Source organism: Lissotriton vulgaris, chromosome 4_1 (genome assembly GCF_964263255.1).
Source record: "Lissotriton vulgaris chromosome 4_1, aLisVul1.2, whole genome shotgun sequence".
Taxonomy (NCBI): Eukaryota; Metazoa; Chordata; class Amphibia; order Caudata; family Salamandridae; genus Lissotriton; species Lissotriton vulgaris.
In genome coordinates, this window is record NC_141691.1 from 981,404,818 (window position 1) to 981,432,304 (window position 27,487).

Sequence of the window (27,487 nt, forward strand, 5' to 3'; positions counted from 1 at the left end):
TCGCCTTATTTACAAAGCGGGGTTAAGCCACATAAAGTGGCTTACTGCTGCCTTGTAAATAAGGCCACCTTTCATGCTGCACTTAGTGTGCAAGGGCCCGGGCAAAGGGTGCTGTGGTGGACGTTCATCCACAACACCCATTGCTTTTTGACTTTGCCCCATATTTACAAGAGTGGGGTAAATAGGAGGCAGCGCCAAATATAAGACCAGGAAAACCTGTTCTTAACACGGTGAAATAAGGAGAAATTATTATTTTCTTCCTGTTTTTGCTGTTTTGATGTGTGCTGCTTACTGTAGCACACACAGAAACAGTAAATCGCCACTAGTGATTGATAGGTGTCCCTTCCTGCACATCAACAATAATTGAAAAATGACGAGTTGCAACTTCTATGTGTGCTGCATAAAGCAGCACAAATGGATGTTACAAATTGCCATTGCTGATTGTTTATGTGCAGGATGGGGAAACCTCCTGCACATAAACAATCAATCCCAGCATACGCAGGCACCCTTGCACTCTGGTGCGGGTGCTTGCGTTGGCGCTAGGCACCTAAATATAGCGCCAGCTCTAGGAGAAATGCAGGGGTGTGCCGCATTTTGGGAAATTCAGTGCATCCCTGCGTTTGGAAACTCAATGTATGCTTAATGTATATTGTTAGCAGTAGGTAAAGAAATCAGTGCTCTTAAAACTAGGAGTGACAGAAACTTGTTGAATTTCAATCTGCAGAATTCTGCGGAGTTACATAAAAACTCTGTCAGACTCCACTGAGTTTCTTAAATGGGCAGAAAAAATGCAGGTTTCACTGTGATTTACCACCAACAGTGTGTTCCCTGCCGAAATATTGGTGTGAAATGCAACAGCCGGTGCCAAAAGTGTTCGGCTATTCGAGTTTGTTTTGCTGCCACTTGAGTAGAAAATCTACGGAGAAGCAGTAATCTGACTCTGACCGCTCACATTAGAAAATCGAAAGTGAAGGTTTCCTAGCAATCAGAAATCGCACTAGGGGATACAAAATTTCGCTCATGCTCACCTACTCACTTACTGGAGCCTTGCATTGTTCCTGTTGTTATCGTTGTGGTGTTGGGCCCTAGGCCCGCATTACGGCGCTCATGGAGACGCGGACACAGGGTAGTGGGTTGGTAAACTGGCCAAGAGCACGTGCGCTCCTCCCTATTTATTAACTGTGTCACGTGACTCGTGACATCAGTGGTGGGTGGGTGTAAAGTGTAGGTTTACATAGTACAACAAGTAGAACGTGTCCAGCAGGACACTACATTCCTCCCCAACTTAATAAAAGTTGAGACAACACAAAAGTCCGAGCCTGTGGGAGGAAAAAACACAAAATACGAACTTTAGGAGATGTCTCTTCAGTTGAAAAGTTCGTTCTCTTGGGCTCGACTTGCTGGTCCTCGGTGGGCGTGCTCTTCTGGAGTTGATAATAAATTTTGCTTGGAATATAATTCTACTGGTCACGTGGTACATATTGGCTACGTGATTTTTGAAAGAGTTTTGTTAACCTTCCTGACCAGCCACTTAATTCTGTTGTTTCACTTCTGGAGTTGCGCCATGGCAGTATGTTCTTCCGTACATTGAGATCTTGCTTTCGGGGTGACGCTGAATAGGACGACCAGATGGTGGACTTGATGGAGGTTGTCTTATACTGGTCCGTCGGGTTTCTCCACTGTAGGCAGCTTGGTTTCATATTGCAAAGGAGGGAGAGGTTGAAAGGGACCCCTCTCACTGGGATGCCCCTCTCGCGGGTATTCTACTGCCACGAGATGTCCCGGAGGCCCTCTTCTTTAGGTTTACGCTGGGCAGGGTGTTCTCTGCAGCGTTGCTCCAACTCCACAAGCCGGTGTGAATGGAGGAGGCGATGAGATCACTACCATGCATCCGTAGCTCCGCCTGGAGGGTGGTTGTTGACTCTTTCCTTTGCCCACAAGTTCCTCTTCTTCCTGGGACATGCAGGGTAGACGGCGACGGATCCAACTCTCGTGTCAGGACCCTCTGCCACCGGTGTCCCTGAGGCCTTTGCCCCTTGGATATCCAGGGGCTGGTGTGGGGTGGTCAGTTCTCCCTCTGCCGGGCGTCTGAGCATTCTCCCCATCCAGACTTCTGCTCAATCCCAAAGGTGGGTGTTGCCAATGGTCCAGCCTGTTCATTCCTGCAGTCGACGGGTTGTCAGAGGACTTGTAGGTAGGGGCCCGTTCTTCACCTAGTGCTACCGATGTTCCCCTGGACTTGTAGGCCCTTGTATTCGATGTTGTGGTGCGTGTCACCTTCTCTTCTGGTGGGTGTGCAGACTCGTCACACCTCTCCTCACCTTTCTGGATGTTGCTGTTCTTGATGGCGTCGCGCCACTCGTTCTCCATCCTCTTTTCTTCTTCCTGGCGCGGTCAGGTCATCTTGCCGCTCTTGTCCTCCTGACCAGGTTTCTCCGAGCGGCGTGCACTCCGCCCGTTTCCTTCTGGTCTTGTCCTGGCTATAGGACACTGTCTTCTTTTCCACTCTGTGACTGGACCAGTCCTTGCCTTCTCCTGTTAATGGTTATACTTCTGGTTCTTGAGGGTGTCGAAGTTCGTTGGTTCCTTGGTCGCGGACCACGTCTTACTCCAACTTCTTGAACCTCTTGCCAGTCCACACTGCCGGTCTCTGGCAGTGGTGTTGATTGGCTCAGGTGCTGATGGCTGGGGTGATGGTGGTTGCCAGCCATGTAGAGACTCGGGATGATAGATGTTGGGGACTTGCTGGGAGTGTTGGATGTCTGGAGAGATTTGGCAGCCATGTGCCTCCGCTTTGTTGATGTTGACCTTAGGTGGCGGCTTGACACGTAGTGTGTTCGGTTCCTCTCTTGCCTGTTGTGAGGCCACTGCCGACTCCATCTTGAGGCGATGAGAGGGCGGCCGCTCAGTGCTGATCTTCGCCCTTGGCATCTGCGGACGGGAGCAGGGATGCCGACTGACTCAGACTGCCGATGTTCGGGGATGGACGGTCGCCTGGGGAAGCGTTGGGATGAGACGTGGACTGCGCTTGCTGCGGCTTATGTTTGGTTCATCCGTGGGGCTGTGTCCTGGGACGTCGGTCCGCCTTGGTGCCTGTCTGGCGTGTCAGGGTGTGCTTCTTGGCTGGCTATGAGTCCTCGGTCTTCTACCTTTGTTGGCTTGTTCAGTCCACCTGTGCTCATCCGGTCTTTGGGGTGACAGAGCTGTCACTCTTCTTTTCTTCGAGGGTGTTGCATTTTGGCCTCGAGGCGGTGCTGTCGTGGCACCGGCTTCTGCTTTTGCTCTGGCGTGCTTTGTTGGCTAGTCACTTGGTGAGGTGCTCCTTGTTTGCTGGGCGACGTGACGTCTGGTCTTGTGTCGCTGTTCGTTGGAGCACACGGTGCTGTGGCGGCCTGCCACATGGGGTGTGCGACTCCTCTCTTGCCGATCTTGGGTCGTGGCCGACTCGGTCTTGAGGCAGTCTGAGGGAGGACACCGTGGGTGGTCTTCAGCCTACTGTAGGGCTTCGCTGTGGCGGTGGAGACGTGTGAGCTCTCCGACCTGCGTTTAGCAGTGTTTCTGCATGGAGAGGTTTCCTGGGTGCTGACTGCGCAGTCAGGTTCACAGGCCCGACCTCCTGCGCGCTTCTGGCTTTGCGTGGTCTTGCGTCTTCATGCCACCTGTGATCCCTGGGATCGTCACTTGATTCCGTCGCAGTGCTTCTGCGTTGGCGCGCTTTTGTCTGCGCTCTTCATGTGCTTCGCTGTGTCCAGAGGGTTGCGTCACCGCTCCTATGACTTTCGCTGGCGTTTCCGTATGGGGTTCCAGGCTTTGGTGTCCGTATGGTGCTTCAGGAGGGTTGCGTCACCGCTCCGTTGACCTTTTCTTTTCGTGTGCTGATGGCTGTGCTTCTTGCTTCTCCGTGTTCCGGTCGATTCCCGTTGCTTCACGGGGTGTGCTTGCTTTCTTTCTGGGACACTGGAGCAGTGTCGGCTGTCGTCGCGCTTCCTCACTGTGTCGCACTTGCCTGGTGGGGAGTCTTGGGACCACTGTGTCTTCATGTGGTGGTGCTCCTTTCCCTTCCTGCGGTGCAATGACAACCTGTGGCAATCAGGTGCTGCTCCGCCTTTGGTCGGTCTCCTTTTGGCTTAGTGCATCCGGTGATCTGTACTACTGCTCAGTCGTCATTCCTTGTGCGTGGAGTTTCTTTACTCCTTGCGCTTTGCTTGTGCAGTGCTGTGCTGTCCTGGTTGTGGAGTTCCTTCACTCCTGGCGTGTTCCTGTGCACTCACTAGTCGGTGGCTTGGCGTCTCTCTGACTGTGTGGTGTCTGTGCGCCAGTCTTGCGCAGCTGCGTGGCGTTGCTGTGCCAGTCTTGTGCTGCTGTGTGTGCTTCATCTGCAGGGAGTCTGCTTGGCTGAAATGCAGTGTGTCCGGGGTTGACAAAGGCTTGTTTGTCCTTTTTAGCCTGCAGTTATGGGAACTGGCCACTAGGTGGCAGCACTGGCTCGTCTGGGCCTTCCTTCTCTGTTCTCGGTAGTTTCTTCCCTATTGCCGGTCCGTAAGCTCCTTCCCAGGCTGGCTGCCGCTCACGCCCCCTCACCTGGACTTCTCTCCAGGCTGTAGGCCGTTCTCCCCGATGTGGGTGTTCTCGGTGAGTGTCTTATCTCCCCTCCTGTAGCGCTGGTGCTTGCAGGGGGAGGGGGGGTGCGGGGGGGTCAATGCTCCGGACTCACTCTCCCTCTTCCCGCAGCAGCTTCTTCATACACACGCGGGGGGGCCTATCGCCGTCGCCGCTTATCCCCCTGCGAGGTGGGCACTCGTATGCATTGCTGCCGGCCTCAACTACCCTGCGGGTGGGCTCCGCTTGCTGGGCATTTCTTGGTGTCGCTAGCTGGTGGCTGCCATGACTTTTCCTCGCGTGTGGGCTCCGCTTGCGCTCAGTTTCCGCCCGGCAGCACTTCACGCGCTGCGGGCGCTTCCTTTTCTTTTCAGTTCACTCACCCCGCCAACGCGGCCGCACACCACACGCGCTGCGCGGCAGGGGACAGCGGACGCTGCAGGCAGAGCACGGGTGGGCTCCGCTGGCTCAGCTTCACCTCGGGGGAAGTGTTGGCCGGCTCCAGTGTCAGTGTTGCGCTGGTGGGGCCAAGTGTGTTGCTTTAAAGCGGGTGGGCTCTGCTTATCGTCACAGCTTCAATGGGGGGCGCTTCAAGTTCACGCGACCCCGAGGGCATTATAAGCGCCCTGGCTCACCTCCGGCTCGCAGGCCTTGTCATCAGCGCGGGTGGGCTCCGCCTGGCCTCTCCGTGGCAGGGGTCAGTAGCGGCCGACGCAGCTGGGCTCCTGTCGGTCCGCTTCTTCGGTGTGTGTCTCTGCGGGCACGAGAGGTGCGGGGTGGGCTCCCGGTCACTCTCTCATTGGCACCCAGGCCCAGGGCACGGCACACGCCCCGCGGGCCTCACTGCGGCTGGCGATCATTCACGGGAGGGTGCCCTTGCTGCAGGCAGCTCCCTTCCCCTTTTTTTCACCGACAAGCAGCGGCTACACACGCAGGAAAGACCCGCCTCGTCGCCAATGTGGTGTTGGGCCCTAGGCCCGCATTACGGCGCTCATGGAGACGAGGACACAGGGTAGTGGGTTGGTAAATTGGCCAAGAGCACGTGCGCTCCGCCCTATTTATTAACTGTGTCACGTGACTCGTGACATCAGTGGTGGGTGAGTGTAAAGTGTAGGTTTACATAGCACAACAACTAGAACGTGTCCAGCAGGACACTACATTTGTGTTGCTCGAATGGGAAAGAAATTCCACTACGCAGCGATTGGCATGATTTGGATGGAACTCCATGTTAAGCCCTTCCCTCTTCTATCCCTCCACTATCCTTTTTCAATCCAAATAACAAGCTCGCATGTCCACCCCTCAAATTAATTTATATCTCACTATACTAATTCCCCAATAATTGTCTGTGGGTTCCGAAGTAGTGAGCTACTCGCCCAATAGCGCTTTGATTCCTCGTCAGTGGTAGTAAGTGCTATATAAATGCAATTGCAACACAATACAATACAATAATATGTATTTATAAAGCTTCCCTACAGTTAGGTTAGGAACCCAACAGCCCCAGAAAAGCATTTCACATCAGCATGCAGAGCAATTCTTTTCTCAACCACAACTGGCATTTACACCAAAATTATTTTACTGCTGATTAAAATTGACTTTGTGAGGGGTTACTTACAACAAATACACCTTCACACGTGTAACCCAGTTTAGTTCAACACTTCAAGATTGATCCTTCGCAACTGTACTCCATCTTTGAGGAATTTTATAGTAGTAGGTCCATGGCACTAGCTGAAAGCTGCACTCGCTTTCTTCATTATAAAATTCTCTTAAATCATCTGCCAGTCCTATGGGGCTATAATAGGGGTTTGCTCCAAAATTGCAAATGTCGCGCTGCGCCACTTTAGAAATGCAGAGATGCACTGTATTTACAATACCATGTCACACCCCTGCGTTTCTCCCTGCGCTGGTGCTAAATTCAGCTTCCTAGTGCCAATGCATATAAACAATCCAGAATGGAAATTTGTAATTTCTATGTGTGATGCTTTGTGCAGAACACATAGAGGTTACAAATCATAGGGCATATTATCAAGAAAGCTCGATACATTATCGCCGCTTTTATCTGCAGGAAACTGCCGATAAAGCGGCGATAATAGGCTTGATAATATGCTCTATGGAATTCCAATCGAAGCCCATGTTAGGTGTATTCACATCTAACATGGGCTTCGATTGGAATTCCATTGAGCATATTATCAAGCCCATTATCGCCGCTTTATCAGCAGTTTCCTGCAGATAAAAGCAGCGATAATGAATCGAGCTTTCTTGATAATATGCCCCATAGTTTTTTAAATCATTGTTTATGTGCAGGAAGGGACACCTTCCTGCATATAAATGATCATTCATGGCAATTTGCTGGTTGTAGTGTGCAGCACAATGCAGCACACATAGAAACAGTAAAAACGTGGAGAAATAAAGACAGGTTTTCTCTGGTCTTAATTTTGGCGCTGCATCCTATTTACGCCACTCTTGTAAATAGGGGGCAGCCGCAAAATCAATGGGTGTTGCGGCAGAGCCCCCACCACAACACCTGTTACATGCACCTTTCACAATAATGGGCCGATTCAGATGCCGTTCGGAAACTGTTCTGAACGAATCGGTCTCTGAATCGTTTCCGAACGAATCGTGTCCCGTGAGTCCAAACGACCGATTACGATGCTTCCTAACATCGTTCAGTTGGATTTCCATTGACTTCAATTGGAGCCTGTGTTCCAAACGAGAACACAGGCTCCCATTGAAAAAAGGGGTGGTTGGGGAAAACCTTGCACCCTGTGGCAGGCACCCCATGGTGCCTGCCACACTGTGCATGGTTGTGAAGAGGGGTCCCATGGTTACCCCAAAGGGACCGATTCGGAAGGCCCCGGATGAAGGGGGCAGACCGAATCAGAATGGCTGTCAGAACAGCTGTCAGAATCTATCATCGTAATTGCTTGTTGAAATTGTTTCTATAGAGCTGTACGACTTGGCTTCGAAAGACTCAGTTACTCCCAATGACTTTTGGAACTGAGTAGGACAGTTCGAATGCTATCTAGCCTTCGTAATCGGCTGTTGGTAAACATGTCCGAGACGGTCCAAACAACAGGTTCTGAATCGCATTCGGACTAATCGAATCCCATTTGGAGCCTTTCCAAATGACATCGGAATTGGCCCCTAAGTCTAGTGTGAAAGGGGGCCTTATTTAGAAGGCGGCATTAAGCTACATTAACGCTGCCTTGTAAATAAGGCGAAGGATCTATCGCCACAGGAACGTCACTAAAAGTGATGTTCCTGCAGCGAATGGGGCTTGTAAATATGCCCCTAGCAACTTGCAAGTGCAGTTATGTTTTTTCACTTTGTACTTGGAATTATGGCCTTGAATACAATACATGGTTACATTGCATGAAATTGTTGATGCACTTTTTGTACAAGTTCGTTCAAGTCAGCTCATCGTGGACCGCACTGTACATGAGACAGATGTACTAGGTAAGGTGCTAATTCAGTACAATATTTGCAGTGTTAATATATACATATATCTGGAATTATTTCTTACATTACTGAGGGCTGTACGTCTACGCCTTCTCATATGGCTGTGGCTAGGCTTGTATTTGTACCCTGCTTTAGGATGGGCCTTGCCAGAGTACACAAAGGGTACGTACAGGTTATGATGGGTGAGAGAGCTAACACCAACACCAGCAGCCCCCTAACCACAAGAGAGGCTACAGCGTTCACACCTGGACCTAACTCAACATCAGCTTAGAGACATGCCTAGGGGCGTGGTCAATAAAGTCCTATATGACCCTAAATGAGCCACTTACTCCATGTGATGCACAGGAGGACCTGGTCACAAAGGCAACAGTGGAGGCCAACGCAGGCTACAATATACAATGGAAGAGATGTGCCCGGCTAAAGGAGTATGAGCACTCCCTGGCTCAAGTCGCCTGAGTCCACAGGTGAAATGTATTGGGTCTATTGATTTAATGCTGACCTTGTAATTTCAGACTGGGATGGTAACTACTTTTGAACCTGTCACTCCAGGACAAGGCAGCATCTCAGGTCACTTATTGGTTCAATGTCTTTTTATCAAGAGGAAAACTAACACCTAGAGTTTAGAATTCAGGTGATTAAATTGAGAGTAGTTAATGTAAAAATTCTGTTTTTATTTTTGTTTATACAAAAATCTCAAAACATATATTCTAGAAATTTGGGGTAAATCTAGGCTTTCCTTTTGTTCAGTTTGGCCACTCCACCTTTGACCTAAACCTAACCTTCGCCTTTATGCTGTAGCTCACTCTTGCACTTACATTTTTTGCCCCATACCCTAATCACATCACTTACCCCAAAGTTAATTTTAACTGTATGACTAATGTTATACCTAATCCTCAAAATAATGTTTTTTAATCATATTCTTTACTATTTAATTTGACCTAACCCTAAACCTACCCTTTATGCTGTTCCTGTCACTCGCCTAAAGGGTAAAATGCTCTCTTTAAATTACCTTTTTTGTTTTTCAAAGCATTATTCTTGCCATGTCATTAACATTTTCCATTTTCCAATTATCAATCTATTTTTGTTAGTGTATGCCTCTATCTTTTAAATCTCTACATACTTGTAACACAAATTGATTTGTCAGATGGTGCAAACCCGTCATTTTCCTCCCTCCCACCCTGATGAAAACCACACACTGGCACATACACACACACGCAGGCGGGCACCCCTCCCACACACACACACACAAACCATTAAGTGTGAAAAGTAAACCCCCATCTTCCCAGTTGCTCATACACCCAGAAAAGTAAATGACTAGAGTAAGCCAGAGAACATACCATTGATTTCTGTCATTGTGTAAGGATCCGTCTTCCATCCATCCTCCATTTTGGCAGGTTGGACATCTAAGTGTCCATAAAAGCACACAGTTGGTTTTGCTGGATCTCTCCCAAGTTCTGCAAGAATTACTGGAGGCTCTGGAATGCTTTCACCACTGTTCAGCTGGGAAAATATACATATCCATGAAAATCTATACATGTTGCTATATTCGGTTCCTTGCTATCCAATTTCTGTTACTCTTTCTTTTCAGGAGTTGAGAACAAAATATTCATTTTTTTCACCTTTATTTTCTGTTGCCCACTTTAGCCCTCATATTATTTTCCCAACAATTCTGATGAGCCGTTAACATGATTTACCATTCCTGTTGCAGATATGAGTATAATTCTGACAGATTTGGTAATAGAAGTTGCTGCCCTTGGTAGAATTGTAGGTGTTGTCCATACAGCACAGCTCTGTAGTATTTCACATGGAGATTTCACCTGGTGCAAGCAGGCAAAGTCTCCTGGTGTATTGTAGAGAAAAAACACTCAAAAATCAGCACAGCAAGTCGGATTTCCATACCTTACTCCCCCAAAACTCATATTTCCCATTTTTTGCATGACCCCGGAATAATCAGGACACTTCGCAGTGGTAGTTCTGGGGTGAGAAGATAATGGGAATTATTACAAGCCACTCGTAATGAGGACCTTAGTTATTTTATTTATTTCAATGATTAACCTTAACATACCTGTTGCTGTGAGCAGATTTCATCATGCACAGCTTTTCTACGTGCTTGTCCAAGTAAAGACTTTTCAAATTGCCTCGTAGCCAAAGCAAATTGATGTTTCCAATTTTAAATCATGAAATGTTCATCTGTTTAGTTTTCTGAAGAAGCACACCCCTTGTTTCTTGGTTTGTGTTGTAAATAGCAAACATCAGTAGTCTAACCATGGCAAAGGTGTCCATTTGAACTTTTGGAAATGGCTCATATTGGAAATTGACCACTTCCATATATTTCAGAGTTTTACTAAATGCTTACATTGTTGTAAGGTTCAACAGGGCCCATTCACAAGTCTCCATTTTAGTTACACGTTTAAACTTGACATATTTTTCTAAACAGTGACTCTCTACACGCCTTGCACTTAAACGGTAACATACTTAGAAATGATTCAGCTTGCAGCACATTTCTTAGTAAGCATTTCATCATGTTGCTCATATACTCTGTCCAAGGTTAAAAAAAAACTGAAAGCAATGCCCTTGCATTTGGTTGTCAAGTTGGAGACAGCTCTGAGTAACAAGGCAAACAATCACAGCATGCTGCACCTCTGAAACAGTGTGATTAGAACAGTGCTTTTATTATACAAACCACTTGCAAGTCAAAATAGGCAGAGGAGCACTTCTGCAGATTATCCTGGGACGCTGTGCCTTTGTGATGGGATGCAGCCCTGCTGACTCTAATCTCCATTCTGCAAAGGACGGTAGCCTGCTCTACACTAGATCGGGTTCATGATACATCATACACAGGTATTAGGGGTTGGGTTGTCCCAGGAGATCTGGAAGAGGGTACTACCACTATGCTCTCAATAGTGAATGTAGTTTTAGGTAGGAGCGTAAATATAGATGTAATCATTATAAGATTATATTAGTGGAACTGTTTATCTTTTTCACCTTTCTAGTAATGCTGATTACAATGCTTTGTTTCATGATACTAGTAATTGCAGCTCATGCTTTTTATACTATAATACAATTGTTTCAATACATGTTTGAAAAGACAATGTGTAACAGGGCATGCCTGAGTAAAAATGAAAGGGTAGATCTCTGTCCACGATTTGGGAATTAGAGAGGCCATGTTCTGAGGCTGCAGATAACATTTGGTACCCTGGAAGGTTAGGGTTTCAGACTGCGCACTGTGAGCCAGCTGGGACTTAGGAAAACATACTCAGATGATACGTGTGGACTCAGTCCCCCATATTCTGACGGGTATGTTGTCTTGATACACAGTCCTACTTGATTCATAGGAACCTTATGACAACATTTTATCAATATATCACATTACAGTAAACAGTGTTATCTAGTGTTTTGCAAAACTGTATAAATTATACACAATATATAGTATGAAATATAAATAAGGAGTTTGCACTACATAGAGGCTTGGTTATGACTGTTCGTCCTAGTTTAAACTGAGGATTGTGAATCATACTTGAAAATCTTTTGCTTTAACTTTTTTGTGTATTTAACTCTGTTAGACCTGGCACCATTGGCGTGGGTCTCCCTTCCATTTTTGCTGTTGCCTCATGTATTTTTTGCTGGTGTTAGATGCTTTGGGCACAGTGCCACTGCTGTACAGTGCCACAGTGCAAGTGCTCCCTACTGTAAATTAATGTATTGATCAGTGATTCCATGACTGGCTTGTTTGGTTTACTTGTCAGACCCTAGTAGAGTGCACTGAGTCTTCCCAGGGCTTGTAAATCCAAATGCTGCTGGTGGGCTTGCAGCGCTGGCTGTGCCACCCACAGAAGCAGCCTTGTAAAATGTGTTTAAGGTATGCTATTGCAGAGCCTGTGTGCAGTCTAGTACTGTCATGCTGACTAGGCGAGTGCATCCACTTGACAGTCCCTAAACCTTCCCTTTTCTTCATATCAGACACCCCTATGGTAGGCCCAAGGGCAGGGTGCATTGTAAGTATAAGGTGAGACATGCCCTGGTGTGTGTGGCATGTTCTATAGTGAATTACAGCCATTTTCGTTTTTCACTATTGCAAGGCTACCTGTTCTCCATAGTCCAGAATGGGTAGTTATATTATTACATATTTATAATCCTAACTCACTCAGGGAACATGGTAGAAATTCGAGTTTAGTATGCCTGGATTCAGAATGATAAAATGCATCTTTTAGTGAAGTTGGTTTTAACATTCTGTGTCTGAAAATATCACTTTTAGAAAGTAGGTATTTTCTTGTCTATCTATCCAAAGCCTGCCTCTGCTAGGTTGTGTATTCCTTGTCTGGAGTTTGAGTGACAGGGCTGGGGTATTCCAAGAGACAGATGAGTCAGCTCAGTGTTGAATAGAGAGATCTGCATCTAGATGGGTGGGAGGAGTTGCACCTGGAACCTGAATAGGGTTGTGCCTGCCTTCCAAAATGCCTGCTCCACCTCCTGGGGTACGGCTGATAACTCTGCCCTGCACTGTTAAAGAAGAGAAGTAATGATGTCAACAAAGTGCTCCAGGGCTGTGCTTTCCCTCCACAGTGTTGGCTCCACCTCCTGTGGGGCGTCTGATGTTTCTGCCCTGCACTGTGAAAGGAAAGAAGGAGTCTTGTCAACAGAGTGCTCAGGAACTGGTTTGGACTGGGCAAAGGCCCCTCTCCCCTCAGAGAACAAAGGATTTTGGGGTATAAATATTGGCACCCTGATCCCAAGAAATTAGATCACTTTCTGACTACAAAAAGAAACCTCTGCCGAGGAGAGGAACCTGAAGAAACCGAGGTGAGACTATTCCTAAGCTGAAGTGCTGTTTAGGGGATCGGCCTGCAGTGGTTGTCTTACTGCAAAAGAGAGGAGAAAGGAACTGTGTGTACTTTGCTTTCAATTTGTGAAGGTTCTCCAAGGGCTTGGAAAAGAGCTTGCCTCCTGCTGAAGTCTCAGGGACAACAGACTTCTCCCCCCAGCTTCCCAGAGTTCTTTGGAAGTGCCTGCTGCTGTTTTGTGCCTTCTGAGGAACTGCCTGTCGCAAGGAGCTGGAAGCGCGACTCAACGAAGATGAAGCTTGTTGCCGTCGCTGCTGCTGCTGCCGTCGCACTTCTGAACAACGGTGTCGCCGCTGAAGTTGTCACACTGCACCGCATCGAGAGAAGCGTCTCGCAACGAAGAGGAAGCGTGTCGCCATAGCTGCTGCCTGCCGTCGCACTTTTGAACAAGGGTTTCACTGCTGGAGCTGTCATAGTGCACCGCATCGAGAGAAAGGTCTCGCAATGAGGAAGAAGCGTGTCACCGTCCCTGTTTCTGCCATCGCACTTCAGAACAAGGATGTCACCGCTGTAGTTGTTGCATCGTGCGGAAGCTTCAAGCAAACATGGGAGAAGAGTGTTGCAGCTTAAGCTGATGCCGTCGCATCGTAGGACAAGGGTGTCGCCGTTGCAGTGCACGCATCGAACCGAGAACTTCTCGCATCTCCGGAGAAGCGTGCCGCATCTGGAAGATATTCATGTCTTTATTTCTTTGCATCGGAACTTTGCCGCATTTCCCTCGCTGCAGCATTACTTGTTGTGGAAGTGCAACGCATGGTAAGGTACATTGACGCAAAGTGTTGCATCCTAAGAACTGAACTGAACTAAGCTAAAACTACAATCTTAAAGTAACAGTATTGTGTATTTTTGTTGTTTATGGTCTTGTGGTAAATCTATATAAAGTATACTTATTTTTGATATAAAACCTTGTTTGGTGTCCATCTGTAGTGTTGTCACTTGGTTACTGTATGTGGTCACAAATGCTTTACACACTGACTCTGAGATAAGCCTGTCTGCTCGTGCCAAGCTACCAAGGGGGTGAGCAGAGGTTATCTAGGAGTGTAATCCCCTTATCCTGACTAGAGGCAAGGGTCCCTATTTGTCACAAGTACCTACCTGTGCCAACTAGAGACCCCCAAATCTAACAAACTCCATCTAAATTTGATTTGATATAACTTCTGCATCGTGTAAGAGACAAAACGAGATGGTTTTCTGATCATGGCAATTACACATCTTTTGATTCTGACCTGTTCCTAAAGGCTTGCAGGGGTGCATTGCAACTCATTATATGCACCTTCTGTCATGGACAGTCATTGCTATACATAGAAAATGAAGTATGTTATGGACAACTGCAATTCATCACTTGCTATTAACACCTTGACTGTTATCATTCATTTACGTAAAGCTTATGTGACATCAATGCACGGTTCCAATAATTTCCCCATGACAATGGCAATGACTCTAAGTGGTAAGAAACAAACCTGAGTTTGTCGTTCATCTACAAGTGCTCCAAAAACTAAAATCTAATTTATAACTGTTTACTTTTTTAATTTTTATTGAGTTCATGCCACTCATAGTCATATGGAATAACTAAAGATCAAGCATTTTTAATAGCAAGTGTAATGGCGTTATGTATTTTCAAGAATCTGGTTAACCAGTCCCTTAGACAAATAATAGATTTTCAATTACTGTAAAAGTATATGCGGTTAAGTCTAGCACAATCAGCAGAGTACATTAAATTTGAACAATTGGTGTTGTGATACTAGCAATACTAATAGGTAAATGGGAAAATCAGATAATAGATTATGGGCCTGATTTAGAAAATGGCTGGCAGCCAGCAGTCTGTCAGGATAGTGGACGTCATCTCCTCTGCCACCCTGGCCCAAACAAACCAGCATTTTGAAACAGGCAAGTGATAGATTTTGGAGAAAAAAATCGGAGGACTTAATTTTCCCCATTAACATACAATGAAGCAAATGTAATTTCAGGCTGGGGACATCTAAAATTAACCCAATTTTCACTTAAAAAATCAGGAATGTGCAGCCTTAATTGGGTCTGTTGGTATGTTTGTTGGCCAAACTGCTGCCAGACAAATTACAAGATCATCGCTCGCCCATCACAGTGGCCACTACCTCTGCGGCTCCTGTGAAAGCAATGAAAGTTTGGTTCATGGCTGCCATCTTTTAAGTGGCTACACACTAAACTTTTTCTTCTTCATTAACAAATTCCCTAAGCGGGTGTTTTGTTTACAACATGCAAAATGCAAACGCCCCCTACACCCTGAGGCTTTACTCTCGAGTTACCAGTTCAGTGGAAAAGGATGAGGTATTCTTAACACCTGGTTAATGCTGACACTGCAATGTCGGATATTTACAGAATGCCAAATATACCGCTAATTCTGAAGTTTCCTCTGAAAACTGGGGACATACAACCCGAATGGGTGTTTTTGCACCAAATTCTTTGTAAATCAGAATATGCAATATGCTGCTTCTCCTAGTAAAATTTGGGGGGTTTAACATGCTGATATTAATATGGAGAAAATTGCGAGGAGCAGTGTTTTAATGCAAAAAAGGGTTAGTGCAGTGGTTCCCAAACTTTTTTGACCCATGGCTCCCTTGACCGAGTTGGCGGTTGGCCGTGGCTCGCCACCATTTTTTTGCCAGTGGGTCAGGCAGCGCACTGTGCTAGGCACGGATTTTTGACTTGAGTGTTTTAGGCCACGCTCTTTGTTGCATCGGCCACGCCCCTTTGAAACCCCCTTTTTTTTCATCCCACTTGGGGCCCTGCATTTGCATGGATGTAGGAGTGCTTCATCCGTCGTGCTATTAGCTGCAAGGGTTTGTGTTTTGAAAAGTGCCGCAGGAGTGGTGTGATTTTGCTGAAGTTGCTTTTTTGCAGGATTGGAGATGAGCTGCATGGTTGGCCATCTGCTGCATAGTCTGCAGATGTTGACGGAGGGGTTGTTTCTAGTTCAGATAGATCAAGGGGTACTGGGGATGTGGCGATGTGTGTTCTCACGTGTGGAGAGACACTTCGCAGAGGTCGATCTGTGGCTTGTTTGTGTATTTGGCTGTTTGGCTGGTGGTGATGAGGTGGAATGTTTGTCCAGACAGAATTGGTATGTGTAGAAATGACAGGGTGACTGGGTATGCTGTAGATTTTTTGGGAGTGGTTCTGGTTGCATGGTGAGGCGGCGCCTCTTGGAGATTATTCCCAGTTGCGCTTGTTTGGCAGCGCCCCTTCTAGAGATTGCACCCTCTTTAGGACTGTTTGGACCCGGGGTTCCTGTGCCTTCAGGGGCGGCCAAGGTTCCGTTGACTAGATGTTTTTGGCAGGCATGGGCGCAGCGCAGGAGTGCGTGTTCTCGGGTCGGGCGCCCGGGTGAGACTGGCTGTGGCCTGCGGCGATTGATTTGCAGGCACCACGGAGGGCCCGATTGTGGCGAGGGGGTTAGTTTGGTTCGAGAGAAGAGTCTGTTGTATGGCATGGGAAAGAAGGACATGTTGCATGGGCTGGGATTTGCTTGGACTGCAGCCGGTGACGGGTGGGATGTGTTTGGAGCTGGAAGGGGGGGTACAGCTGCCCAGTCCGATCTGGCGCTCTTGAAGAGTGTGTGTGGTGGGGGTGAGCTTGTCGCAGCCTGTGATTGCAGGAATGCGGGCGGGAGGTGGAGAGAGGGCACTCTGCGCCAATGACTTGAAGCACATGCGATGCGTGTTTAAGGTGGCATTTCTTTCAACCCCCCAACATCCTGAGCGGAGCCCCTGGCTTCTCATCACGGCGTACCGGGGTGCCGCAGCGCACACTTTGGGAACCACTGAGGTAGGTAGTACACGTCTGCCATTGGCTCATTCCACTGTGAGTGACAGCATTCTGTTCTTTTACAAGGAACACACCTGCACACAAAGTAGTCTTTCATTGTCAGGGTAGCAATGTCTCCTATTTGAGGCCAGAAACTCTTTCCCTGCTGGCTGCTGAGATAGTGAAAACGACTAATCAATCCACTGATAATCTGAAATGTCATTACAAATTTTCCCTTGCAGAAACAAAAAAAAATGGTGGAAATACTGTTCTCCTAAATTGGCAAGAGCATGAAAAGGAATTGTAATTGCATTTGTATAGCGCTTACTACCCCTCACAAGGCACTACTCCGGGACCCATAGAGGATTAGTGTTGAATTAGTATAGTGAAACATGCAAGTAAATGTGAAGTGGTGGAATAGTGTGCTTTTGAAACAATGGCAGTCTGCCCTCTCTTTATTAGTTGCCATGTCTCCAGCCTACAAACGTGATTTTTTCATTTAAGACATTCCGTGACTTTTTTTTTCCTCCAGGCCTCCAAGATCCACCAGTCATAAAAAATAAATGCCCAGGGCACATGGGGATCCAACTCAAAAGTTGAGAGGGAGGAAGGAGTACAGTTAATGGCAAAATTGCGAGTTCCAAGAAACCTTCTTAATTGCTTTTTATTTTATTTTGGTAAATTGTTGACTTGTCTGAATCGGAAGTGCTCGCTAGGCACCCGCCTGGCTGGCTTGCTCACATGCCATCCAGGCCCCAGGAAATGAGGCATCACGCCTCACCGCTGTGCGCCCTTCGCTGGGATTGTGTTTTTCCATTTTCCAGGGCTAATGATGATCACCACCACCCCACACAATACAAAGGAAATCTCAGGCCAAGATTCCTGCTGTAGCCAGACACCTCAAGTTCCTGCCTCGAGTACTCCTTACCGTTGATGCATCTTACCCCTCGCCGGCCATCCTGACAGGATCGACAGTCAATTTCCAGGGTAATTTACAGACGGGTTTAGTCATAACTGCTTTTAGCCCTGAGTTTCCTTCGGACCCAGAAGCCTCTTTCCCATGACCACAGAATATATTTCGGTGCTTTCAATGTAGTGTTGTGGTGTTATACACTAGGAGCTGGAAGGGGGAGGGTGGTACAGCTGCCCAGTCCGGCGCTCTTGAAAAGTGTGTGTGGTGGGGGTGAGCTTGTTGCAGGCTGTGATTGCAGGAATGGGGGCGGGAGGTGGAGAGGGGGTACGCCGCTCTGAGCCAATGTCTTGCGTGTTGAAGGTGGCATTTCTTTCAAGCCCCCCCACATCCAGCGCGGCGCCCCTGGTTTCTCATCACGGCGCACAGGGGTGCCGCGGCGCACACTTTGGGAACCACTGAGTTAGTGAATGGGTTGGAATTCACCCCTCACCTCTAGTGAAATTAGCAGTTGCGGCGGGTGCAGGTAAGTGTGTTGGGGCGGGATGGGCGAGGCAGAAGTCGACAGACGACGGAATAGGATTTATTTATTTGTTTTATTTTCTCTATTCTGTCGTTGGTCGGCTTCCCACCTCCCGTCCCGCCCCACTGCACTTACCTATGCTGGATGCGGCTTGTGATTAGGGTCTTAGAGTACAGCACTACTAACAAATGGGCAATATTTGTTTCTAGCTTCTTGACGCTGGTGGTATTGATTCACGTAATTTGTAAGGTGTGACGTAATTTTACTGCAGTGTTAACTCATGCAGGGCAATGCTAAAATATGCAGTAATGGGGTCACTATACATTTTTGCCACAAGTGATCTCTACTTTGGTACAGGATGTCTATTCCCTTCCAGACTACTAAAAATGGCACCCCACCATTAGAACTAAATGAGGGTTAAAGAGGCAGTGTTCAACCAGGAATTATCTAACAGTAAAGGTTTCTAGTTTCGTTCACTAGTCTTCCAATGCTCCCCTCATCAATTCTCATTGGAATAACACCATGCCATCAGAAGCAGCCACGCTCCATGCATGTGGAGGACCAAAGGCCCATGCAAGCCTGTCATCATGATTGACAGGTCTTTCCTTATGCCACATATGAATAGATATTCTCTATTAGAATGCATGCAGAAAGTGTACCATGCAATTGTAGGACTTGTGTCTAAGGCTCCATCATTTATGCACCTATTTCCACATGGTTACCTCCCAAAATGACTAGAGACTCTAACCAATACACTCCTAGTACCTATATATAATACAATAGGGTCTGATCTATTGCCATTTCCTCTCACCTGGGTATGCCCAGACCTGGGCTCCGTGCACACTGTGTCACTGGAACCAAGTATACCTGTCTGATGAGCCCTCACTGGGGTAAACCCGGTCCTAGGTTGCTAGGACCTGGCTTGGCAGTTAGGACTGTACTGTTCCCAATGGAGCAGGGTGTAGACAAATTTGCAAATGAATGGATCCAACTGAGGTGACATGGTGTGCAAAATAACAATAGTCTAGGACACGGCCCGAGTAATTACAGAGGCTGAGATTAATTCATGCATTCCATCTATCACTTTTTTGTATAGTGAACTCCTACCTGGGCATTGGTGGCACAGTGGAAAGGAGTATCAACTTGATAAACTGCTTGCAATGGCCGAACTTCACTTAGCACAGCGAAAATGGATTTCCATTCAAGAGAGTCAAACCCCTTTTCTGCATGTAAGAATTCTGGTGTTGGCAAGATATTGGGGACACATCGATGTATTATGCCAAAAGTGTTTGGAGATTTGTGCACTGCTGCATCCAAGTATAAACACAGATTGATCTGAAAACACCAGCTCCACCATATAAGACATGAATGAGTCTTTTCACAATATATAGTTGGGCGTAGCATGACATAAATACTGCAAATATATCTGCAGGTCCCTTAACTGGATTACCAGTCCTACCAATAAGCACAATCATCTCCTTAGGAGGTTGGAGTATAAGTATCAGGCAGCCTAGAGACTTACCAGGCCATTCACCCCTCCCCCATAATGTCTAAACAATGTGTATTTATTCAAATACTTAACTTGTTTGGCCACAGTCTCCAAGTATTCTATTAGGAGCTTATTTAATCTGCTGAGTATGTCTGTGTGAGTCTGTCTGTATGTCTACGTTGTAATGTATTCTTTTCTCCAGCTCTCCACTCTCTTGTGTCAGTGTCTGGAGTGCGATCTGATAGATTTTACTACTCATGCCTGGAGATGTAGGTTCTCTTATAGATGATTTGAAAGATTTCTACAGCATACCTGCTCTGTCCACAGATCCTGCATATCATCTGAAATATTATGAAATCCCACGCCGGACCTATGTGGTGGAGATGGAAACCAAGAGCGCTTCTGAGGGAAAATCCCACATATTACTTCTGGTTCCATCTTGTGGAATCACGAAAGTCATCAATAAGGGGGAGTGGTCTGACATTGTATATTGGTGTAGCTCAGTCTCCTGTATCCATGCCCATGCCTCTCAGGTAAGTAGTCCCTAAACTATTCTCAACGACGCGACGCCACATACTTTGGTGGTATATACACTCGCGACCCTGGGAATTCCAATGCACCAAAGGTCTATCAACTGACTGATGTTGTTCCATTATCAGTGAGATCGCTTTTGCTGCGAGCAGTGGGGTTCTAGTATTGGTTGATGAAATCTATCATGGGGTCTAGTGCCACACTGAAATTGCCTTCTCATACAATTGCGTAGGGATCAGACCACACACATTTAGATATAAGTGTGAAAAAACCTTGAGACATCAGGCTTGTATCACTCTTTGGCCATAATCTCTGCGCAACCCTACGGACAACTCTAACGCAAATCATTTTTTTTTTAAAGAAAAGTGCAGGAGCCCAAAGTTTATCAATGAGGTGGCAATGTAGTTGGCAAAGACCAAGACTGCCTTCTCCATATTTCACCTCATGTCTCTTTCTTCCAGTGCTCTACTCCTCTTGTCTCTTTATCTCACGCTTGCAGGTTCTTTTTCACCCCTGTCTTTTCTCTGTTTTCCTGTCTTTTTCATTCGTTCTCCATTCTGTGCCTTTGTCTCCAAAATCTGAAGATGTAATATGTCCTGGTCCAAAGAAATGAGTAGTAGGGCCCATGTCACTGGTTGTTCACAAAATGGAAGGTGAAAATGTCCATAGAATGGAGACATGATTTTAGATCGACTAGCGAACAAAAGAGCAAACAGCATATACATGTTCATAAACTCTTACACAACAAAAATATGCAAACATTTGGGTGTTTTGATGCTTGACCAGAAGCATTTCCCTAACCTTATCCCTTTTCAAAATATATATGTAATGCTCTCTTCTAATGAGCTAGGAAACCTGTCAATTTGCAAAATTATTACTGCACTCATGACATGTAACATACATTTCATGTGGTATCCACAAAGATGGGAAATTCCCAAAAAACTCCAACAAATAGTGAGTAAACTGTACCTCCTGTAAGCCCATGTCTACAAGCTGAACCGTAGCGCCCAGTGACGTGATCTCCCCCGCCGCCACCTTCATCATTCGTGTAACTTCTCCCCTTAGTTGTGGGTCACTTGAGTCACTGGGAATGGCCAGCCAATTTTTCAGTTTCTGAGGAAAGCAAAATGATTCGGGTTATCTATTGGTACTAATAAAGATATGGTTTTTACAAACAATCAAATAATTGTAATCTTAAAATGTGCATCACCATTTTGGAACCACAAAACAGACAGGTAAATGGTTCTTTGTAAAAATGCTTAAGAGTAATTTTGTTACACGTGATTTATTTTTCCTAAGAATTGTTTTGGGGTATCTTTAAGAGTACTGCTTGCAGGTAAATGATTCAGTAGAAAATAGAGAATGTCAGTGGGGAAATCAACATCCACCAGACAATACTTAGAACATTGTGACTGGTGAAACACTGATAACTTGAGTCAGATGCAAGAGTATGAAAATATGTTTACCCAAAATCACTTACTGAGGCATATATTGTTGTGGGTGCAATTAGTGTAAATAGCATTCAGGGCCATGAATACCAGGCATGCACTTTCGTCTATCTCCACTATTAAGGGTTTTATAAGAGCAATTAGCAGCTAAGTATATATCACAAATACACGTTCTATCGCCTGGCAATCAAATAGTGCTCACTGCATCAACTTAACCTCTTCGTCGCAAGTCAATTATTGAGGAAGGTTTAATTAGTAAATAGAGCTTTCCTTGGGATGTAGCAGATTCAATAATATTACAGGCCAGTATTATCGATCTCAATATATTGACATCAAAGCACCCTTTGCACTTAAAACAAAAACAACTAACTCAATATTAGTTGCATTGCTAGCAATTACCATTACCATGTGACAGACAACATTAGTTGTCCTCCCTTGGCGATTGTTCTTCTTAAGAAACATTTCTGGGTACCATACCAAAGTCTGCCTGGCAATGTTTGACTATTATACCGTTATACCGCAAGCTATAATATTTTGTCATTTGAAATCTCAATAAAGAAATATATATATATATATATATATATATATATATATATATATATATATATATATATATATATATATATATATATATATATATATATATATATATATATATATATATATATATATACATACATATATATATATATATATATATATATATATATATATATATATATATATATATATATATATATATATATATATATATATATATATATATTACCTACTGGCGGTCGCCACTAGGTAGTTATAGTTAGGACCTAGTTTCCATAGGAAATCGACAACATTCTATTTGGAATGACTTTGGCGCCGGTGGATGGATCTTAGAGAATTTCTCCAGAAAATGGCCTGCTCTGCTCCGCTCCTTCCTTGAAAGTTTGGGGGTGATTTGTCAAGCGGGGGCAGAGAAAAAAGGGGGGTCCCAAAAGGTGCTTTCCCCATACAATTTTCCATAGGGACCTTTAGCCAGGGGTACAGCCCGAACGGCTGAACGGAATTACACCAAATTTGGCAGAGAGGTAGAGTTCGGTTCGCAGATTGTGCTTTTTGGTAAATGGTGAAATCAGAAGTAAAATCATAGCGATATCTAGAGATGAAGTACAGCACGCGTATTGGATGTCAACTGCCTGTCAACACCTCAAACTAGGAAGTGTTGGCAGCCATCTTGTACCTCTGTAGCACAGAGTCACAAGAAAAAAGTAAAACAAAGTTGAAAAATAAGGAAGGGGGTAGGGTAGAAACATGTTGCCCCTCTAGGCCTGCTCAGGGGGTCTCACATGGATGTTTAGGCGCAATTTTTATTCATGTTTTATTCCTCATTAGCTCTCGCGGGGGGAAAATCCCGGGGGCAATTTTTTTCTAGAATGGGGGGCTTGGAAGTGTCCAACAGGAAGAAAAGAATGAAAAAAAAAAGTAATGTCGAGGATAGTAATGCTCCTGCTTCGTGCATTTCATCAGGTCAATAGACTGTTTCCCATAACACAAAAGTTTATTGCAATAAATGTATAGAATTTTAACATGAGCAAGATCAGGATGAATTTGTGTGCGTGGACTGTTTGCTGAAAATGCTGGTGCAGCAGTTGATGTGCTTGGTGCAGTAGCAGGTGGGTTGTCCTTCAACCTCTGTGTTGCAGCTCGAGCAAAGTTGTTGGGGTGTAAGTTCTTTATGTGTCGCTCCATATTTGCTGTGCTAAAGGAGTATTTTTGAGATTAATTACCCCTTGAAAGAGTTTGGAAAATTTTACAGGTTACTTTTGAGGCATTATTCTTTTTTTGCCCTTCTGGAAAAGTAAAAAACTGCAAAATTAGATCTTCTTTCCTCTTCTTTGGAGTTTCTTTAGGAATGAAATATTCTTCTGAAGAATGGCTGGAAGACGAGCTAATTGCTGTTAATATGGTAAACTTTGTTCTATTTGACAAGATTCTCAGAAGAAATGTTTCTTTTTAGAAAGTCAAAGTAGAATTTTTAAAATGGGACAGAAGTTTGAACAGTTGTAATAGGAAGTGTTATGAACCAATGAAATTTCTTCTTTTAAAGTCACATGGCTTTGCGTACTCTTACACTGTTATTACGGTGTTCTTAGGATGCGAGTATGCATGTCGTTCCACCGCGATTTGTGTAATTGCTTTCAAAAGTAATGTAGGATTATTGGAACTTTAAAAAAAATGCTTTCATAATTATCATAGATAATGCGCTCTGTTAGTATGTTCAATAAATAAATAAATATATGTTTTTAAAAAATTAAAAACATTTGCGTCTTTGAGTACGGGGTGCTGTACATGACGTCACACGGAAGTTTTGATGCGACGCGTAACGTGAAAGCGTATTCGTAGCATATGCTGAGAATGATTAGCAGGACAAACTATGGTGCGATCACTCTCTCACAGTCAAATCAGAGTACAGGGCGCGCTATGAGAATGGTTAGAAGTGGTCACTCATTGGAGATCCGATTCAGCTGTGTGGCTTATCCACTGTATCATAACGTTACTTTTTAGCCTGTTTAAGTTTGAGGTTTGCATGTAATTCTATGCTATAGGCAGATATGGATGTTTAGGCAGCGCTTATCTCCATTAAGCTTGGTTATTATCATTTATATATAGGTGTCTGAGGGAGGGAAAAGAAGTCTATGTGAATGGCGAGGATTGCACTATAGCACCACATTACTCCTTAATTTGTAGACACATACAATTGCATGGCTCTTGTAGTCTATATGCGCCTAATTTGGTGTGAGTTTTGAAAGGCACTGCGACACCTGCTATCATACCATTGTTCAGTTTACCTGAAACGTGAGTTATTTAATTTGAAATAATGCATATTGTTGTGCAATGTTACCAGGCATCGATTACATGATTACGGTAACTGAGCGTGTGGTTAGCTAAAAAAAGCTGTGTTTACTCCTCTGCATGGGAAGCTGGATGTTTCCATCTGGCCGTCGATTCCGACCTTGAAAGAAGAGTCAACCAAGTGAGCCGTATAAGAGCGCTATTATCTCAAAAAGAGGTCGCTCTTACATCTGCTAGAGAAACATTTGTCCTTCATGTAGTAAACACCCGCACAGAAGTGTATGATTTATTAAATACAGACATGCCTTTGTATTTTGGGGAGTTAATTTAGAGTATCTTTAATGTGTCCTTGACAACGGGGTTACCTTACTTTTTTGAAGTTAGAAGCAGTGGTCTTGTGAGTTCTTTTGAAACTATGGGGCATATTAACAAGCAATAGCGACAATTATCGCTAATGCTTGGTTAGCGAGAAAAAATTATTGAGAGCTGCGGCGATTTTTATCGCAGATAAACCTTGGTATTACCAAGGTTTATCGCAAATGCGATAAAAATCGGCAATAATGCATGAATATCGCTGAAATGTCAGCGATATTTAGGCATTACCGAGCTAATGCTTTTAGCCATGTTATCACACCTTCCATTGGATAACATGTCTAAGAACTGCTCCTGGGCAGGTGTTAGCTTTTGGAGATATTCGCGCTTAGCGCTAATATCTCCAAAAGTTGGTAATAGGAGATAGCGATGTTAGCGACTGTTTCCAGACGCTGACATCTTGGCACGCCCACTTTGCATGTCATTAGTGATACATTTTTCTAACATGCAAAGCGGGGCCCAAGATGGTTGCTATCTCCTACTAGCTGTCGCTAAGTGGTGTTAGCGACAGCTAGGTAATAGGGAGATCATTTTATATCTGCTTTCTTGGCTTTTAAAGTAAAAAAAGCGGAGATAAATCCCTTGATAATATGCCTATATATTTGTTGTCTTTTCTTCATTTTTTCATTCAATTTTTTCTAGCATCTTTGGTGGATTCCTCCTAATAGTCACATTAGTTGCCGGTGTGCTTCTATTAATTTGTTTACTTAAATATGGATGCACATCCTCCAGCACACAACAATATTTCTCGGCTGTTGCTGCTCCGCAACCGAATGCTTAGTTATTACGGAGCGCTGCCTCTGGCTACATTGAGTGCAGCTTATGGATTATCGTTTCGATTCTCCTTTTTCACATGCGTTCAACCTGTCTTCCATTGCCTGAGCTGCGATTTCGACTGGGCCCTGGATTTGTGTCTCTGCAGTACGGTGTCTCCCAACGCGGATTATGACAAGCTGATAAGCCCCTTAGTGGTTCATGACTTGCTCTGTTTTGGCGGCGGGATTATGCCTTAGCAGCGATACATGGAATAATGGGACGTTGGAATGTATTTGCAGCGGCACATGACTTCTTGGCACGCAGTTACATTGAAGATGACCCAAGTTTTCCTCCGATGGTAATAGAGGCTCCGGCCGTTGAGGAACATGTATGTTCATTCCCACTATTGAATTGGATGGCTGAAATGTTTTCAGATGAGAACAATGACTTCCTCTTCGAGGCTGTTGCTACATACTGTGCTTATACACTGTTGGATTAAGACTCTTTGATTTTTCTACCTATTCTTTATTATTTAGTTACTGTTTTCTATCAAACAGCGAATAATTTTTTATGCAAATTTGAACTTGACTCTGCTTTTCAGGATTGGACTATGCGTTCCTAGTTCGCCCACGTTTATATCACATGGTTCTATCGAGGGAGGGTGCACTCACACCGTGTTAAGTTAGCATGAGTTCCTTAGAAGCTTAAATGCCATTTTTGCTTTCCTGCTCTGCTTTGCACACGACACGCAATTCTGATATTGTTTAGAGCAGGCTGAGTATTTTGTTTCACATGAGAATAATTTGTTATGCTACATTTCTAGACTACCTCGCTAGTTTAGTGTGTATAGTGAGAGCATGGAACATCAAGGTTATCTTGGATACTGTGTCTGTTATTCGGAATGATCCTTGCACGTTCGACCTATAACACATATGCAGGTGTGGCCACGTCTGATACTGGCGTGTTTAATAATGTATCGTGGAGGCATAAGTGGACACAGTTGTAGAACATTCGTATCCTGCCAGTTTGTGCAGAACTCAATGTGATCCACTACTGCTGAGTACCAGAGGTATGGGGCCATCCATGTAATCCTATGAGACCTTCTGTAGTTATAAACTAACCTGGTAGGTAGGGAGGGTGAAATGTAGGTATATTTTAAACCTGTTTCCCATTAGCAATATAAGATGCTTTCTCCTTTTGTATTTTATGGAATAGTAACAATGCTGACAACCTTTTTTATTTATTTGAGATTTTTATTTGAGATTTTTATTGCGCAACAATTACCCGTGGGTGTCTCGGCGCATGTGGTTAATCAGATAAGGACCAGATACACACCATCTGATAATATGTTTGCTTGTATTATCTAAGGAACTGTGCATGAGATTACGGCGTTAGAAATAAACATTTCAAACTTGCAAGTGTCTTTATTTACTCCTTGTTTTGGACTGGTGTAAGACTATAATGAAAGAGTTCTCTTTTTATCTACCTTACTTGAGGTAATCTAAGTCGCATGTTCTGGGTTGACTAGTCATTGGTGTTTTTGCTATAGGACGAAGAACCAATGAGTCACTGATTGCTAGTCTGGTAGGGGGTTTGGGTACTAAGGTGGGTTTTGGTACACCGTAAATCATTGAGGTCCTAAGTCTTTATGCACAGTTCTGTGTAGGAGCGGAATTCCTGCAACAGTAGTTAGAAAAAAAAAGGCTCGATAAAGGGCCTTGAGTTTGAATGAGAATATGAAATTGAAGAATAATTGATAACCCCAGCCAAAAAAGGGAGCAAGTGTGCACATTTACAATGTCTTCGGCTGGGGGACTTGTTACAATAAATATGTCGATAAAGGCCTGCACTTTGAATAGGTAAATGAAATAGAAGAATAGTTGAGAATCACAGCTAATGTATGCAGCAAGTAGTTGTGTGTATGTGTGGATGATGTGTTGATTGAGTGGAAGA

At 44.9% G+C, this 27,487-nt stretch overlaps 1 protein-coding gene across 2 annotated transcripts in view; it reads right to left on the bottom strand.

Moving 5' to 3' along the window:
* The window catches only part of LOC147722779 (beta-Ala-His dipeptidase-like), a 423,764-nt gene that overhangs the window by 209,816 nt on the left and 186,461 nt on the right, over positions 1 to 27,487 (bottom strand). For both annotated transcript variants that reach the window (XM_086965242.1, XM_086965243.1), the window contains exons 3-4: positions 21,099 to 21,242; positions 9,393 to 9,555 (exon numbers count right to left, since the gene is read on the bottom strand). In XM_086965242.1, the coding sequence (XP_086821368.1) occupies positions 9,393 to 9,555; positions 21,099 to 21,242 (307 nt within the window). The remainder of the gene's footprint in view (positions 1 to 9,392; positions 9,556 to 21,098; positions 21,243 to 27,487) is intronic.